The 18962-nt window shown below is 43.6% G+C and overlaps 1 protein-coding gene across 1 annotated transcript in view; it reads right to left on the reverse strand.

Annotated features, from left to right (window-relative positions):
* The window catches only part of LOC147700477 (putative cation-transporting ATPase 13A4), a 567847-nt gene that overhangs the window by 98344 nt on the left and 450541 nt on the right, over positions 1 to 18962 (reverse strand). The window contains exons 27-28 of the mRNA XM_086928422.1: positions 14077 to 14170; positions 391 to 565 (exon numbers count right to left, since the gene is read on the reverse strand). Coding sequence (XP_086784548.1) covers positions 391 to 565; positions 14077 to 14170 — 269 coding nt within the window. The remainder of the gene's footprint in view (positions 1 to 390; positions 566 to 14076; positions 14171 to 18962) is intronic.

The raw sequence follows: 18962 nt of genomic DNA on the forward strand, positions 1-18962 counted from the left end.
CACAACCCTCACCCCTACCTTAGCCTACAGCCTTGTGCTTTCCCCACATCCTACCTCTATCCCACAACCCTCACCTCTACCCTAGCCTACAGCCTGGTGCTTTCCCCACACCCTACCTCTATCCCACACCCAGCCTTCTATACTATCCCTGCTCTCAATGTAGCTCTTTCTTGTTACCCTTTGTCAGTTTTTTTCAAAGTGCTTCATTATTTATTCAACGTAAAGGCTTTTAATATTTAGATTATTTCTCCAAAATTTAGTTTTGGTCTTTTGGTCTGCCTAGGTTTTGAATACAAATTTTTTGCATAGAAGGCTCAGAAAATGAATTGGAGTTTAAACATGAACTCACATGGCATCAAAGAAAGTTTGAACCCAGCAGATTGTTTCTACCTGAAGACGTCTGTGGGGCCGTACCATGGCTGGTACTGGACAAAGACAAAGGTACACACCAGGATGACCAGGGCACAGACACCATTGACACCAATCGAGACCAGGAGAGGCAGCGAGATCAGCTTCTTGACATGTCTGTATGGAGCCAGCTGGGGGTAGGCGGTGTTTAAAGTAACTGAAAGACAAGCACACACGGACACAAGCTGTAGATGTCATCAAAAGGGAACACCCTGGAAACAGCAATCAGGTTAAAATTTCATTAACATGCTTAAGGACCAAAAGGCAAGGGTAAAAGTGTTTTTAAGAGTTAAAAATGAAATGTATGGACTCATTATTCTGCAGAGATTGTTTGAACAATATTGCTGCAGATGTAAACTTCCAAGAAGTATTATGTGCATTAACAATCCACCCCTTCAGATATCACAAGATACATAGGCACGTCCAGGTATCATGGCATTTACACAGAGCCGTCTTTAGCACTGGTGGCGCCTGGTGCAACAATCTTTTATTAGCCCCCCTCTCCCATGACCTCCTGCTCAGATTCCCTCACCACCACCCGGCAGAAGGGCTCCTCATCTCTCTAGAGCCCCTCTCTCACATACATTTCATTTGTTTTAAAGCGCTGGTAAAGGCTGGCTTTTCTAATCCACTCAGCTATTCACTTTAAATACAGACATGTTTTTTGCAGCAGGCACATTAACCCTCTGCGTAACTTTATGGGGAGTGAAAACTGTCACCAGGCAAAACTTTGATCTCTCTCTAGCAAGAACATTAATCACAAGAGTTACCAAGACAAATGAATTGGTGTCTGTAATCTGTAGGCACAAGGAACCCTGCATCAGCTGCTTTTAAATCGCCAGTTATTGCTAAACACATCACCCCACCTGAGGTCAGCGCCAAGTGCGGCCACAAATGTTGCACTGCCCTAAAGCCAGTCCTGCATTTAAAAGTCAAACACTGCAGGATAACTGCAAACATTTGCAGCAGTGGCAGCTATAGACCTCCCCAGTCCCCTCTCTATGGCTAAAGCACAGTAACCCCCACAATACTCACATTCTAAAAAACACTAAGAGCTTTCTACTGCCTCAAACGCACATAGCTGTTTACACCTCATACAATATACAGTTAAGCAAGTGATCACAGTGTGATGCTGATGCGAAGCATAATATGGAAAATCCATCATGAATCTATAATAACCTAAGAATATTATAATAAAACTGCACCAAAACCAGTCAACAATCAAAGTGATGTGTATCTATGTGTCTACATGTCCTTGTTGTTTGTGTGAATGTTTGTGTGTCTATATATCTGCATCTCCTTGTTGTTTGTGTGAATGTTTGTGTGTCTATGTATCTGCATCTCCTTGATGTTTGTGTGAATGTTTGTGTGTCTATGTGTCTGCATGTCCTTGTTGTTTGTGTGAATGTTTGTGTGTCTACGTGTCTGCATCTCCTTGCTGTCTGTTTGAATGTTTGTGTGTCTTTGTGTCTGCATCTCCTTGTTGTCTGTTTGAATGTTTGTGTGTCTATGTGTCTGCATGTCCTTGTTGTTTGTGTGAATGTTTGTGTGTCTATGTGTCTGCATGTCCTTGCTGTTTGTGTGAATGTTTGTGTGTCTATGTGTCTGCATGTCGTTGCTGATTGTGTGAATGTTTGTGTGTCTATGTGTCTGCATGTCCTTTTTGTTTGTGTGAATGTTTGTGTGTCTATGTGTCTGCATGTCCTTGCTGTTTGTGTGAATGTTTGTGTGTCTGTGTCTGCATGTCCTTGCTGATTGTGTGAATGTTTGTGTGTCTATGTGTCTGCATGTCCTTGCTGATTGTGTGAATGTTTGTGTGTCTATGTGCCTGCATGTCCCTGTTGTTTGTGTGAATGTTTGTGTGTCTATGTGTCTGCATGTCCTTGTTGTTTGTGTGAATGTTTGTGTGTCTATGTGTCTGCATGTCCTTGCTGTTTGTGTGAATGTTTGTGTGTCTATGTGTCTGCATGTCCTTGCTGTTTGCGTGAATGTTTGTGTGTCTATGTGTCTGCATGTCCTTGCTGATTGTGTGAATGTTTGTGTGTCTATGTGTCTGCATGTCTTTGCTGATTGTGTGAATGTTTGTGTGTCTATGTGTCTGCATGTCCTTTTTGTTTGTGTGAATGTTTGTGTGTCTATGTGTCTGCATGTCCTTGTTGTTTGTGTGAATGTTTGTGTGTCTATGTGTCTGCATGTCCTTGCTGTTTGTGTGAATGTTTGTGTGTCTATGTGTCTGCATGTCCTTGCTGTTTGTGTGAATGTTTGTGTGTCTATGTGTCTGCATGTCCTTTTTGTTTGTGTGAATGTTTGTGTGTCTATGTGTCTGCATGTCCTTGCTGTTTGTGTGAATGTTTGTGTGTCTGTGTCTGCATGTCCTTGCTGATTGTGTGAATGTTTGTGTGTCTATGTGTCTGCATGTCCTTGCTGATTGTGTGAATGTTTGTGTGTCTATGTGCCTGCATGTCCCTGTTGTTTGTGTGAATGTTTGTGTGTCTATGTGTCTGCATGTCCTTGTTGTTTGTGTGAATGTTTGTGTGTCTATGTGTCTGCATGTCCTTGCTGTTTGTGTGAATGTTTGTGTGTCTATGTGTCTGCATGTCCTTGCTGTTTGCGTGAATGTTTGTGTGTCTATGTGTCTGCATGTCCTTGCTGTTTGTGTGAATGTTTGTATGTCTGTGTTATTCCATATACCGGTATTGGCACATGGATTGAGGTGCTTCAGTATGTATGTATGTGTGAGAGGTGAACTCAGGATAAACCCAGAACAAACTCTAGAGGGTGAAGGGTCCGAGCCAGAGACCCCTGTGACTGGGAGGAAGACGTATTGCAGCGGGAGGATAAAAGATGACCATTAACAAGAGATAACGCTAAATAGGTGCATGCCAAAACAGCACAAACATATTTATTGTTCACCAGAATCCCTGTTCCGGAATGGATAGAGCAAACCCACACCCCTGGGAATGGAGAACTGGCTGTTTCAGGCATTGGGGATAATCCCGACAGCTGTGATACACCAGAACTCAGAGAAAGCCAAGGACTGTTGGTGAGGAGAAGGGGTGAGAGCTGGAGATTTGTAGACAACGGAGCCACATGACAGGAGGACCAAAAGTGGAGAGGCAAGGAGTGGCAAGAATTTGCCAGAATGTTTCTCAACCAATGAGAATGGAAGGGGAGGGGCAGAGAAAGGAAGAGGGCAGGGCCGGTTGCTTTAAAAGTCAAGCTTCTATCACTATGGATAGAGACTGGCTATGCAGCCTTTCTTACCATCATTTCGTGTTCTTTTCAGGTGGAAGGTGCTAGAGTCCTCCAGAAATTAAAGAAGCACTGGCAATGAGAAGCAACGAGTTGAAATGTAATTCCTGTGGTTTAAGGGCAAGTGGACCCATTCAGGCACAGAAGGAAGCCTCAGCTCAGAGTATTCGAGTTATGAACTGGGACTCATAAGTCAAGTTACATTGACAACCTTAATTGTGATGATTAACAGTGTAAGGAAAAGACTCAGGACCAAAGGGATACCTCACGAGGAAGGTTAAATCTGTGCTTGGACATTAATACACCTGTTTGTCATAGGACACAGCCTCTCCCTGGATCTGCTTAATCTCAAGCACCGGTTTCTCTGTGTATTTGGGTAAGAAAGATAGACTATTCATGTGTGTATGTGTGTGTGCATGCCTATGTATGTGAGTTTCTGTGTGAGACTTAGGCCATTTGTTGGATAAAATGAACAGACAAGAACCCTAGGCAGTCCAGGATGTATAGACAGTAAATCGGAAACCAAAATATCGTGAGACAAAACATTGTGTCCAGAATGTCGATGATGAACATATCAGGAAGGTAAGTTCCTATAGGTAAGCAAAGTTTTACTACGTATAACTCAACATATATGTACCTTGATGACATATATATATATATATATATATATATGTATTACCTACTGGCGGTCGCCAGTAGGTAGTTATAGTTAGGATTATTTTCAATGCAAAATCTCAACATTCTATTGTGAATAACTTTGGCGCTGGTTGAGGAATCTGCCTGAAAATTTCCTCAAATTTGCCTCGCGGCGCCCCGGTCCTTCCCTGAAAGTTTGGGGGGGGATCAGGGATGTCATTTGAGATGTCATCAGTGATGTCATGAGTGATGTCACTGACCATGTCATGAGTGATGTAATATGTGACATCATCAGCAGTGCATTGCGGGCGTGCGAGTTAGCTGAACTGACTATAACAGGGGAATTTCAAAGGTTTTGTATGAGTAAAATAACCAGCTAACTATAACTGGTGTGAAACCTATGGTTTTTTCAGTGAATTTCAAAGGTTTTTTAAATGCAAATTCCTAACTATAACGTGGCTGAAACCTATGGTTTTTTAAGTGAATTTCAATGGTTTTGTAAATGACAATTTTTTAATGTAATCATTGTTATATTTTTTATAGTGATTTACTACATTATTATAAATTTTTTATTTTTAGATATATTATATTTTAAATTACATTATATATTTTTAATATAAATTAATAAAAAATGTTTGTACACCTCTCTGCAACGCAGCCCCCTTGCGCGTTTGCAGAGGGGGAACTAATTCCTCTTGCATACTGGGAGTCCCTGGGGGCCAACTAGCCCACCAGGAACCTCCAGTATTCCCCAGGGGGCTGCATTGCAGAGAGGTGTAATGAGGCCACACCCTTTTTTACACCTCTCTGCAGCGTAGCCCACGGGCACGTTTGCAGAGGGGGAACTAATTCCCCTTGCATACTGGGGGTCCCTGGGGGCAAACTAGCCCACCTGGTACCTCCAGTATGTGCCTGGGGGCTGCATTGCAGAGAGGTGTAATGAGGCTATGCCCCTTTTTACACCTCTCTGCAACGCAGCCCCCTGGTGCATTTGCAGAAGGGAAACTAATTCCCCTTTTATATTGGTTGTCCCTGGGGGCCAACTAGCCCACCTGGAACCTCCAGTATGCGCCAGGGGGCTGCATTGCAGAGAGGTGTAATGAGGCCACACCCTTTTTTACAGTTCTCTGCAACGCAGCCCCCGCGCGTTTGCAGAGGGAGAACTAATTCCCCTTGCATACTGGGGGTCCCTGGGGGCCAACTAGCCGACCTGAAACCTCCAGTATGTGCCAGGGGCTGCATTGCAGAGAGGTGTAATGAGGCTATGCCCCTTTTTACACTTCTCTGCAACGCAGTCCCCGGGCGTGTTTGCAGAGGGGGAACTAATTCCCTTTGCATTCTGGGGGTCCGTGGGAGGCAACTAGCCCACCAGGAGCATCCAGTATGCGCCAGGGGGCTGCGTTGCTTTGTCCCAGAGGGCGGCGGTCCCCAGGGCTGTGTGGGAGGGGATTGGGAACCCCCACACTTCTTTATCACTATGCCCCCACAATTTGGTCCCCCTGGGGGGTAATTTTTAAATAAACATACCGGGTTTTTTTTTAAAAACATTTTTTGCCTTGGGGGTCCTTGTGGGACCCCAAAAGCAGGCCTAGGGGTTCAGGGTGCTTCTACCCTGCCCCCTTTTTGTGTTCTACTGGTTTTAAGTGTTGAAAGCCACTGAGCATGCAGCTCGTGCTCGAGAAGTTTTAGAAGTTTTAGAACTCAAAAAGGGGGCAGGGTAGAAGCACCCTGACCCCCTAGGCCTGCTCATGGGTTTCCACAAGGACCGCCAAGGCAACAAAAAATATTATTTTTGGGGGGCACCCCGCGATTTTCCATTTTTTGGGGGTTTTTTTTGCCTTGGGGGGCGTAAGGCAAAACACGTTGGCTTTTGTAACCGTTGTTGCTAAATAAACAAATTTGAAGCATCCCGGAGTGTCCCGACCCTTTCTGAACCTGGGAGGTTTACAGGAAGCTTGCTGCTATATATATATATATATATATATATATATATATATATATATATATATATATATTCACTGAAAAAACATAAGTTTCAGACATGTTATAGTTAGGAATTAGCATTTTAAAAACATTAGAAATTCACTGAAAAAAACATAGGTTTTAGGAGTGTTATAGTTAGCTGGACATTTCACTCGTACAAATCCATTGATACATGTCACTGACCATGTCATGAATGATGTAATATGTGACATCATCAGCAGTGGATTGCTGGCGCACGAGTTACAGTTAGTACAACTAACTATAACGGAGGAATTTCAATGATTTTGTATGAGTGAAATGTCCAGCTAACTATAACACCCCTGAAACCTATGTTTTTTTTCAGTTAATTTCTAAGGTATTTTAAATGCTAATTCCTAACTATAACATACCTGAAAGCTATGGTTTTTTCAGTAAATTTCAAAGGTTTTTTAATTGACAATTTCATTAGGCATATCTGTTTTTTTCTGTCTTTTTAAATTATCATCCCATTCTCAACCTAGTAAAACCGGCAAATATCACCACTCTTCCATTAATTCCTTCTGCCAACAAAATTGCCACAAACCAAAACCACAACTAACGCTAATGATATACAAACTAGGCGTTCCCGTTGAAAAAAAGACCGCTTCCTCATATTTTCAACAACTAGCCAAATCTTAATGCTACCTAAAAACAGGCAATAACCCCACATACCAGTAACAAATTAACATCAACATTTAACTGGTTTAAGAAGGTTGATGATCTACTGCCTGAATTACAATCAACTCACGGCCATATCTAAAGACAAATATATGATAGATGTACTAATCGTGCAGCTCCAACACCCAACAAAATCGCAACACCCAGCGCCACCAACACCATAACCACTCCCGAACAACTCCCCCATACTACCTACGAGGCAGTGCAGAACAGGACAATGGACCTTCCCAAAAGACCATATCCCTTCAACCGCACAATAGCTGAATGTTTGGGGAAGTGGCAACCAAGTATGTATAAGGAAGAAAACTCGCACATCAACAATAATTCACACAATCCCAAGTGTACCAGTGATATGCTGTACACAACTCATTATACAAACAACAAACCTTTCCATGTGGAGATATAGTATTGATACATGTACTGTACTGCACAGTGGACGCAACCATATTATTTTATTCACTGAGGAAGATCTCGGTCATGTCGCTGTGTTGTCTCCTCCCCTTGTAGCGGAAGCGGAGTAGGCTGGTCTAACGTATGGAACTCCAGTGTGAGAGTATAAATACATAGGCCACGCCTTGTGCATGGTTCACTTGTACGAAGACAAAAGAATATGCCAGAGCGGTGGTCCTCACCCTGCCACGTGTTTGCCGCCATTATCGTGGGCCTCTTCAACACAGGCCCCCTGCAAACCCAGCGCACATCACCACAGACTTATGTCTATATCCGACATATCGATTATCGAAGCCCTGACTTCGATAATCCCTTTAGTCAAATCTGGTTCCCCCTTAGACCCTTGCCCCTCCCACATTCTTCGTCACATTTTTTCCTCCTGTCTCCTGTCATCTTCACTTTGAGCTCTTTTGTGGAGACGCATAGGGTCTTAGCCCCCGCCAGGCCGGTATCCGCCCCGCACACTCTACGGAGTCCGTAGTACTTTCGGTCATTGACAACCTCAGGGAGGGAATGGATACCAACCAGACCCAGGCCCTGGTCCTCCTCGATCTCTCGATCATACCATCTTACTTTCCCATGTCAAGGCGGCGGGGATCGGGGGTACCGCCCTGGTATGGTTATCCTCATTCCTGAGGGACCGCACCCAGGCGGTTCGCCTGGGTGACTTTACTGCGGGCTTCCGGAAAGTTCAGTGCGGGGTTCCCCAAGGCTCCTCCCTTTCACCCCTTTTGTTTAACCTTTACATCGCCCCTCTTATTTTCTCACTGCAGCACATGGAGGTCACCGTATATAATTATGCGGATGACCTCCAACTTGTCTTTAATCTGTCTTCTTCCCCGTCTTCTGTCTTTAATTTTCAATCTACTATGACTCACATCTGAGACTGGATGAACCACAACGATCTGAAACTCAACCCAGACAAGACTGAGCTGGTGTTGACGGGTGGTTCATCCAGTCCCTGGTCTCCTTTGTTTTGGCCCCCTTCCCTAGGCTCTCCACCTGTCCCCTCTACCTCAGTAAAAACATTAGGCATCAAGCTCAATTCCCAGCTCACCCTTCACTCCCAGGTTAGTTCTGTGGTGTCCTCTTCCTTTCTTTCACTGCGCACTATACGCAAGGTGTCCCGTTTCTTTTCTTTTCACGCTTTGAAATTGATTACCCTGGCAATGGTCATCTCCCGCCTGGATTACAGCAACGCCCTATATGCCAGTATACCTGCATATATTCTAAGGCGGTTGCAGCAGATTCAGAACCAGGCGGCGTGCGTGTTGTTTAATTTGCCAAAGTCCCACCATATCACCCCCCTCCTCAAATCTTTGCATTGGCTCCCAGTCCGTGAACGTGTCCAGTTCAAGCTGGCCTCCATCACCTTCCAAGCTCGACTGGGCACGGCACCGGCTTTTATCTCTTCTGAGATCTTCCCCTATGTTCCTACCAGGGAACTACGTTCATCCACCCAATCCCTTCTCACAGTCCCGCGATTCCGGAGGAAGAAATGGGGAGGATCGAAATTTACGACCCTTGCTCCACTTTTTTGGAACTCCCTGCCTCCTGAGCTCAGAGCCTTAACTCTTTATCCGCAATTCAGGAAACAGCTCAAAGCTCACTTGTTCACCAAAGTCTTCCATTAGCCCTCCTGCAGCTCGAATTTCTTTATTTTAGCTTCTGCCATTTCTGCCCTGTCACCTGCAAGTTGTAGCGCCATGAAACCGCTGGTGAACGTGCGCTTTATAAATAATTTTAAATTCAAATTCAAATTATATCGACTACTGCCTTCGACCTACACTGCAGACAGCCGGGTTTACAACTTGAATTCAGATTTGGATCTATATCACGGACAGCATGGAATTAAGCCTTGATTTATTTAATGCAGAGACAATTGTACTTTATGTCCTTAGATTCTGTTAAAGGATATAAAAAAAAGCATTTGTCGATGTCTCTACTGACTACTGCCTTCGATCTACACTGTGGACAGCAGGGTTCACAACTTGGATTCAGCTTTGGATCTACACAACGAACAGCAGAGAATTCAGCCGTGATTTATTTAATGCAGAGACAATTGTACTCTATGTCCTCAGATGTTGTTAAAATAAGTGACAAAAAGCATTCATTGATATCTGTGCTGACTACTGCCTTTGATCTACACTGCGGACAGCAGCGTTCACAACTTTAATTCAACTTTGAATCTACACTACGGACAGCATTGAATTTAGCCTTGATTTATTTAATGCAGAGACAATTGTACTGTATGTCTTCCGATTTTGTTAAAAGAAGTGACTAAAAGCATTCGTCAAAATCTGTGCTGACTACTGCCTTCGATGTACACTGCAGCCAGCAGGGTTCACAACTTGAATTAAGCTTTGGATCTACACTACGGACAGCATGGAATTCAGCCTTGATTTATTTAATGCAGAGACAATTGTACTCTATGTCCTCATGTTTTGTTAAAGGATGTGACAAAAAGTATTCCTTAATGTCTGTGCTGACTGCTGCCTTCGATCTACATTGTGAGGGCTCACGATTCTGGTGGAATGGTGATTGCACATGACACATTCCAGTAGGCAAGAGACATTAAACCAGTCCGGCCCGCCCGAACCACGAATCATCGCAGGGTGCCCACATGCTGAGTTCTTTTTGTACCACTAATTCACTGCACTACAAGTCATCTCCATGTGGCCTTATTAAGGCAGAGTTCACTAGGCAAAAAACATTGCTATCAGTGCGGCCTGTCGGGACCACACATCATCACAGGTTACGTACACATTCAGTGCCAAAGGTACTGCTAACTCAGTGCACCATAAGTCATCGCCAAGTGGCTGTATTCAGGCAGAATTCAATACACAAAAGACATTGGTCTGAATGCCGCCCCCTGTGGACCACGCATTATCGCAGGGTATGTACAACCTCAGCACCAAAGATACTAATTACTCAGTACACCATAAATCATCGCAAAGAAGAGTGAACAATTTTATGTCAGGAATGAGGCATACTTTCACTCTAAAATCGAATTGATGAAGAATTCAATAGACAAAAGACATTAGTCCGAGTACCGCCCCCCTCCGTACTACGCATAATCACAGGCTATGTACACGCTAAGCGCCAAAGATACTACTAACTCAGTGCACCATAAATCATCACCACATGGCCTCATTAAGACAGAATTTAGTAGGCAAAAGACTTTGCTACCAGTGCACCCTGCACGGACCACGCATTATTGCAGGCTCCACAGAACCTTGTTGCTTCAGGTGCCATTAACTAAGTGCTCCACTTATCATCGCTGGTTGCACACACACTAAATTACCAATACTGTGCAGCTCTACTCAACGCCACATGGCCGTGGGCTCTTGCTAACTGCTGCCTCCTGCCTACACTGCGGTTATCAGAGCTCTCAATTATATATACTTTTAATTCATTATTTGCAGAGTGCAGTACCAAACTAGGAATAACGTCCCTCAAATCTACACAATATCTCTCTAGTATCCTCCCTTTAAGAATGTCTTTTATATCAGTTATAGGTTTAGTGCAATAACCAAGTCCAAAGGAACAAAGTCTACACTTCCGACAGCACAGGTCACAATTTGAACTATAATGTCCCTGAAACCTACATATTTCGACAACGTATTCCATACATATTTCGTCTTTTATTTGAATCCTGATTACAGATAATGCAGTCCAGTAGGCAACAGACAATGCTCCCAGTGCAGCCCGTTCGGAGCACACATCATCGTAGGGTGAGCACATGCTGTGCATCAGACGTACCACTAACTCAGTGCACCATAAATAATCACCACATGGCCTTATTAAGGCAAAATTCAGTAGGCAAAAGACATTGCTACCAGTGTGGCCTACCCGTACTACGCATCATCGCAGGCTACACACAAACCACCCCTACTTTAGTGCACCACAACTCATGAACCCTTTACAATAGAATCTTATCTGTGTTATTTCACATGTAGTGCTCCTACCTTTGTACAGCAGAAGTCATAAACCGTTTCTGATGGAATATCTGTGTTTGATATGATGATTACTATTGTTCTTGTTACCAACAGCAATGTAATAAAATGGAGTCGAGTGCACGTGCCCGTACCCACTTCAGCTATCTATCTGTTTATTCATTATGTTTGTAAAAGGCTGCCTCTGGGCCCTACCACATTACATTGTGCTCTAAACAGCGTATGCAACCATCTTACCTCTGGCACTAAGAAACACTTCGGTTATATAACTTTCTCTCGCTCATTCTACAAATGCGACCGTAGAAACTGGATCATTGGAGTACTGCAATCAAAGAGTATAGTAAATTTATAGATTGCTCAAAGTTTTTTTTTGCAGCATATCTAGCGAGAAGTTGACCCAAAACTATTTCAATGGTTTACATGAGCACTGTATACTATTTACAGTATATTTTCAGGTACGCGTAGATTACGTGACTTGTTTACAATAACAAGATGTGGATGCGACTCCGAGTCTCAAACACTAATTTCCAGCACCAAGTTCAACAGTATACCCGAATGACCACATAAATATATATATTAGCTGACCATCATGTGCCAAAAACTGTAATGTAAAGCTTTCATAGCCCTGTATTGCTACAGCTGCAACATTCCACTGAATGTACAACAAACATTCATATTCGCAGAAATGCGTCATGTCCACCATGTTATGTGTGTAACTATGGATGAATATAGGGTCAGTGATACAACGTTCATTCCATGTTGTGGGACTTCACAGACATAGTGACACATTTGCGGTTAAGATACGGGTGACAGCATAACTACAACACGGACACCCAAATTGGTTGATTTCTCAAATACCTCACAAAGGAGCCATGCCCAAACCTCCGGAGTCATTGTTCAAAGCCTCGCGCACCAATGGCATACGTCCGACCACCCACTCGGTTTACATTTTCAGGAAAACACAACAACGCTACATAGGCCAGATCTTCATTGTAGTGATCTGCTAGTTACAAGTCTAGTTTTCAGAACAGCACACACACTCCCTCATGGCTGGTATACCCATCCACCACAGGCGTCATGACACATGACCCTACCAATAAAAGAGACTGGGCGCACATGCTCTATGATATTTTAGAGTTGCTCCCATTGCAAGTGATGTGATGGCCCGTCCCGATTCGAACGCCTCATGTAGGACCGAACCACTGAGCAAGGGGGCCCACCACTACGTGCGTGGCCTCTTTGGTCACTGAGTAAGTGGTACCGCTAGGACTGAGCGGGTGAGCAACCTGCGATGATGATGGGTACACAATTATGTCCTTAGCCATAGTGAAATCAAGACTCAGAAACAAATGTAAAACTTCTTGGTGGCAGAGCGGGACTGCATGATGTAGAAGGTGCCCTGTCCGTGAAAAGGTGAGCAGTGAGGCCTGGGTGCACACCGGAGGGAGTAGATGGGATGCAGCAGACTGGATAAAAAAAGGCGACTCAGCGACTTAGGCGTACGCAATCCTATGAACCCTGTCTAATTGCATTTCTTTTTCCAATAGCAGGAACATTTTATAGTCGGTCAAATGTCCGTCGCTCCCTTATGTGTAACAAAGTAGTTGAGTATTTATTTTTTATACTACGTACCCTTAAATTTACCATCTTATTTTGACAACCTTTCCTTTCTCAATTTATTTAGGACTCGCGCCTCCATTGATGTGCGCAATACAGCTCGTGCCTTCATTGTAGTGCACAGCATGGCTCATGAAGCGCAAGACTTTTTGGAAGTGAAAAAACGGGGATATGAACCTAACCTACGAATCGCAAACGCTCGTGCAGGTCCGTTTCCTTCCGTGCTACCCCATTGGCCTTTTGCTTGCGACTTATTCTAAAAGACTACACGCAAGGCCTATTGGTGTCTATTACGCGTTTGCTCGTGTAATAGACTCCAATAGGACATGGGGTTTCAATTATTGTGCACAGACACGGACGTGATGATTGACCGTGTTTGGCTGCACACCACTTGTTTTCTATAACCGGATGGAAAACATTACTACTCTACTAATTGTTGATGAATTGAAGCCCATTAAACAAGTTAGAACCATACACATGGTTGTTTTTTTAATGGGGGAAGGGAGGTGTGTGAAAGGGTGATGTTATTCTACTCCACGATAAGATAGTAGCAATTACCAATCATAACATCTTTCTTCTACTATCTTTTGGGTGTGGAGCTTCAGGGTGCACTAAGGCCTGGCACGTGGTGGGAAACACACTGGTGACAGAAAAGCGAGCTGTGAATATTCTTCTCAGTGTCACTCTCTCACTCTCTATCCTCTCCTCTCCTTTGACGAAAAAATGATGCACAATCTTATCTTCCTTTTTATCTAACAGGTTGGGCTTCACAAATTGACGTCCCTCACCACCACCCCCCCTACACCACCAAAGCTCAATGTCTGAGTAATCTGCGATGATGCGTGGCCATCCGAACACGACTGAGAAAGTTGCTTCGGCATGTGGTGGACAGTATTTGAAACATGCCTGTGGCACAAGGTGAGCAGAGAAGCTTCTTTCTGCAGCAGCGACAAGTCACCTCTGGGCGGTGAGATTCGATAGTGTGCAGCAACCTGAGTGCGCATGAATGGACAATAACCTCCGGGAAGTTGGAGTGGATAGGGTGCAGCAGTCTGGGTGTGCAGAAACGGGCACTCACCTCCAGGCACTGGGAGTGGATGGGGTGCAGCAGTCTGGGTGCCCAGTAATGACAAGTCACCGCTGTGCAGTGGTAGTGCATGGGGTACAGAACCCTAGAAAGAAAAGAGCGAACAGACACCTACTTGCAGTGGGAATTGATGGAAAATAGCAGGCTGGGTGTGCATAGGCACAACAAAGAAAAATATGTGTTGCGTTGTATGTACTCTGCAATTACTAATTGTATACTATCTTTCAGATCACTACAGTTGAGGGTACATTATAACCCAGCACGTAATTGGACACACACCGGTGGCAAAAAAGTGAGCTGGGAAGATTTTCTCAAGTGTCAACATTCCCTATCCTGCTCCACCTCTTCCTTTCTCTCTCTCACACTTTCAATGTCTTTCTTTCTCTCTTCCTCTCTCTCTCTCATTCTTCCTTTCTCTCTCTTCCTCTCTTCACTCTTTCTCTCTCTCACTGTTTCTCTTTTACTTTTCAAGTGATGAACACTGCTGTCCACAGTGCAGATTAATAAATCAAGGCTAAATTCAATGCTGTCCGCAGTATAGATCCAAAGCAGAATATAAGTTGCGAAATCTGCTAAAAGTAGTGTTTGCAACAGGTATGCAGAGCGGCCTAGGTGCACGAAGCCTCCAATTAAATGCGGTGCGAACAAACTATATTGTCCTGCATAATGATGCAAACTCTCCCCTCATTCACTCTAATCTCTGAATCATTTTAAAGACTTGCTGGACCATACTGTTGATGTCAGCCAGCGGGCATTTATCTACAGACACCTCTTCAGCGCGAGCCTGCGAGAGGGGTGGGATGCATGAGTCACACTGCACATGTGTGAATAAACAATATTGCAAAGTGTTATGTTAATTTGTAATCTTTCACCTCATTCAGTCACACCTCTGTCTAATTTTAAATAGCATCTGTACAATAAGATAGGCCTAAGCCTATGGGCAGCGCTGCCCTACAGACTCCTGTTGAGGGTGCTTCTGAAGGGGGGGGGGGTGAAGTACACTACCCTGAGTGTGTATGTGAGAAAAAGCGATGTTGCCGTCACCTCATTCAATTACATTGATCAAATTTTAAGGGCCTACTGGACCATACTATAGACCTCAGCCACCAACAAGCACTGCTCTACAGACACGTGGCGCTGGCTTTTAGGACACTGTAGTTAGCTCCTTACTGAGTGTACATGCACACAAGCTCCCGCCGTTGCATTACATGGGAACATTAAGCTTCTAGCATACGCTCTATTCCTATGTATATAAACATTACCATAATATATTATTATTTAACCTTGTGCTTTCTCGTGCACTCCAACTCTTCTTTGAACCACGATTACCACTAACGATTGATTGTACTTCAAAAACGAAGGATGCACTCAACTCCTATTTTCTATCAAGCTTAAAATAAACATTCATTTACCTCTAAACATTTCCAGCATTAAATTATTTCTCTCTTTACAGAAATTAATTGATTGGCGGAAAGGGGCTGAGCGGGAACTCTCACCTGCAATGATGCCCTGAGCAGTGTAACACCTACCATTGAGGTATCAAGACACCGTTCCATTGAGGAGACCTACTCTTCTATACAGTGGTGGCAGGTGAGCTGTGAAACCGTAGTTTGCAATACCTACAATTGAACACATTGCTTACAATCGATTTTACAGTAAGTAGTAATGTACGACTATATTATCCAACAACGGTGATAACATTATCACTACTTTACGCCAGGAAACTGCTGTTAAAGCAACTATAAAGGATTGATAATATGCCCTTTTAAATTCCCATAGAATTCCAGGTTCACACCAAAACCTGAGCTTCTAAGAAAATTCACAACATCATATTATAAACCTTTTATTGTCGCTTTAGCGGTGGTTTGCTGCCGCTAAAACTGCGATAACGTTATCAGCCTTCCTCCATAATATGGCCCAAAATATCTGGCTTCGTATATTTAATTTTAAAGACTTCTTAAAGCACACTCTATATCGCAGATCCCTGCGTCATAGACAAAAGACTAACAGACAGTAAACACTAAGGACTGAGTGCAATAAACCGACGCTCTATCTCCTCCTGCCTCTCTACTGTTATCTCTCCCTCCCCTTCTCACTTCCCACCCACTACCCTCCCTTCCATTTTCACTATGATCTTTTAATTCGAACTAGCTTTCTTTTTTTACCTCTTCCACATTGCACACATACTTATGTTTTATTTTCGTCTTGCAGGTTACCTATGCTGCTACCACTGGAGTCCATCCCACGTTTTGTTTATTGTACTGTTCTAATAAAGTTACGTTTCTATTTATTTATTTCTGTTTTAATAAAGGATAATTAAAAAAAAATACATCACTGAGTGTATACGTCCTTTTTCTGACAACATTTGACTATTATTTATTGTGATAATCATCTCTTTAGAGAAGATTTTAAACTCAATACTATTTAACATTACAGTGGACCAACAAAAAATAATGTAACTAACTCTTAGCCACATAAATCCAGAATAATTATACAACTACAAGAGTTCTATGAGTGTATCACTTTATGACACCGTAAATACTGCCCGTGAAATCAAAGAACAAATAAGGAACTGCCTAGCACTACCGAGGCTTCAAAGACTGCCAAGGCACGCCCTGCATATTAAAATAAAGATCCTGAGTATGACAATCCCGGACTTAAGTTGCCTCAAACTCCTCTTACAATTAGTAAATAATTTACTGGAAGGTGGCAGTCTCCTAGACTACAAAACGTCACTGTACTGTCCTGCGCCCAATTCACATGTGACATTAACACAGTACTTAGGGGCATATTTACGAAGAAGCTGTTAAAATGATACCCCTTAATTTGTAAAAGAATAACTGATGGGGCTCAAAGTTTTACTAAGCAAAGAATGGTGTTTATAACTGGAAGTGTAATAGACGGTCTAACTCTTTACCAGCTCTTCTACCTTTTCAATAAGAGGCTGTAGCTGCGATTAACGGTTTCTATGGAAAATTTTGAAAAGTCAAGCACACATGCTGCTTTGATTAGCAACATTGTGTGCTGAACTTGTGACCTGCGTGCTCAGTTAAGTGTTCCATGAACTATTTCTATGGTAGCAAGCAGTAAGCAGTTTGGGGTAGGGTTCAAAGGTGCTGGCTGTACAGAAGCCGTTATATTTACCCAGGATCCTCTACATGACAGAAGGGAAAGCAAACTGAGATGACAGAACACAATGTACATTAGGAGAAAAAGAAGTACACAACTTTTCGAATTAACCTCAAAAGAGGGCACGAGCAATAGCCACGGGTGTTACAAAACCCCATGTACAATTTGCCTACTCGGTACTCAACAATGGGCAATTCTTGATCGATCCCAATCAGACACTGCTGCTTCACGTTTCACAGTATGCACTCCACTAAATACTTTGTCGCTATTTAAATGGGAGACGGGATTGTCGACATTCCAAAACTTAGGGTCATATTTACAAGGATGTCGTTAGAACTATCGCCACTTTAGAGGCAGCAAACTGCCACTAAAACGGCGACAATGGACTTAAAAATCCTTTGTTGTCTTACCGGAAGATTTTTTCCACACTGCTGTTGGCTATGGCAGGTTGTGACCCGAGGCTCCCACCCTGCCATAGCAAACTTGGTTTGGATTTTGAAAGAGAGAACACGAAAACCTGATCTCTCTTTCAAAATGCAAAGCAGATTGATTTTCCCCATGGGGAGCTGCATATTAGCAGGTCACCGTGTGGAAAAATAATGGCGGCTTCCGAAGGACGCAGGGAGCTGGCTGGGACCATAGAGACGTTGGGCTCCACCCACGGTCCCCAATGTTGTATATACGCCCAGGGGATGGGATCCCAGGAAGAATAAAAATAAGTAGTAAGTGATCATTTTTTTAACGGTAAAATTAGGGGTCTGTAATGGGCATATTTACATGAACAGCGTTAAAATGTTCTGGTGTTGAGGAAAATGGAATTTTAATGGTCTATGTGTCCCCTACGTGTACCCCAACGTGTAGTATATGTGCATGACATCATCCATGCATTTCCCCTCCATGGCCGAAAATGAAGGCGCATTTGCATTTGCGTCCAACGTTAACATGTCAGTTATCCAGTCCTCCATGAAAGCAACGATAATTAGGCTTTTAGGCCTATGTTGCCAACGTCTTTACATGGTGCACGTTTGAAAGTCAAGATGCACCCGTTTTGTGGCTCTGTAGGGCCAGGACCTGAATTCAGGCTCTGAGCCTCCTCTCGATACTCTGTTATGTATCCCTGACCCTTCCCTTACTTCCTGCTCAGCCGAGAGGTGCCCGGCGCAGCCTGGCCTGCCTGCCAAGACAGTATTTTGCCTACAGTTATCTGTTCAGCTCCCCGGATCCTCATTCCTAGCTAACGAAAAGGATAAACATATCCTGCCTGCAGAAGATAGAGTCCAGTCTTTCTGTCTCCATGCAAGTGATTTACTGAACCAGTTTCCATAGAAGACCCATAGCAACACGCAATACATAAAGAAATATATGCATACACCAGCCTTTAGTGATGAGCAGCCTTTGCCCTGATGGCCTTTAAATCAAGCAACATGTACTCCAAACATAAGATACCAGATAATGCCAAAGGTACAGGTCGCTCTGACATCCCAGACTCTCCTCCTAGTGCTAGAAGTCAGCGCCCCCAGCTCTCCCCAGTTACACGTCATGACCAATTTTGCATGCACAAGTAGGTTAAAGGTTCCAGCTGCCCATGCAGACCCCCTCTATGCACCCACCCACCTATGACACCTCTATGACTCATTCAGTGAACGCCTATTTTCACGCCTCTGTTACGCCCATGTGCTCTTATCTCTCTCTTGCTCCGCCTAGGAGCGCTACGTATTTCTTTGATTATACTCCATGTATGGATTAAC

This window comes from Lissotriton vulgaris, chromosome 7 (assembly GCF_964263255.1).
Source record: "Lissotriton vulgaris chromosome 7, aLisVul1.2, whole genome shotgun sequence".
NCBI classification, from domain to species: domain Eukaryota; kingdom Metazoa; phylum Chordata; class Amphibia; order Caudata; family Salamandridae; genus Lissotriton; species Lissotriton vulgaris.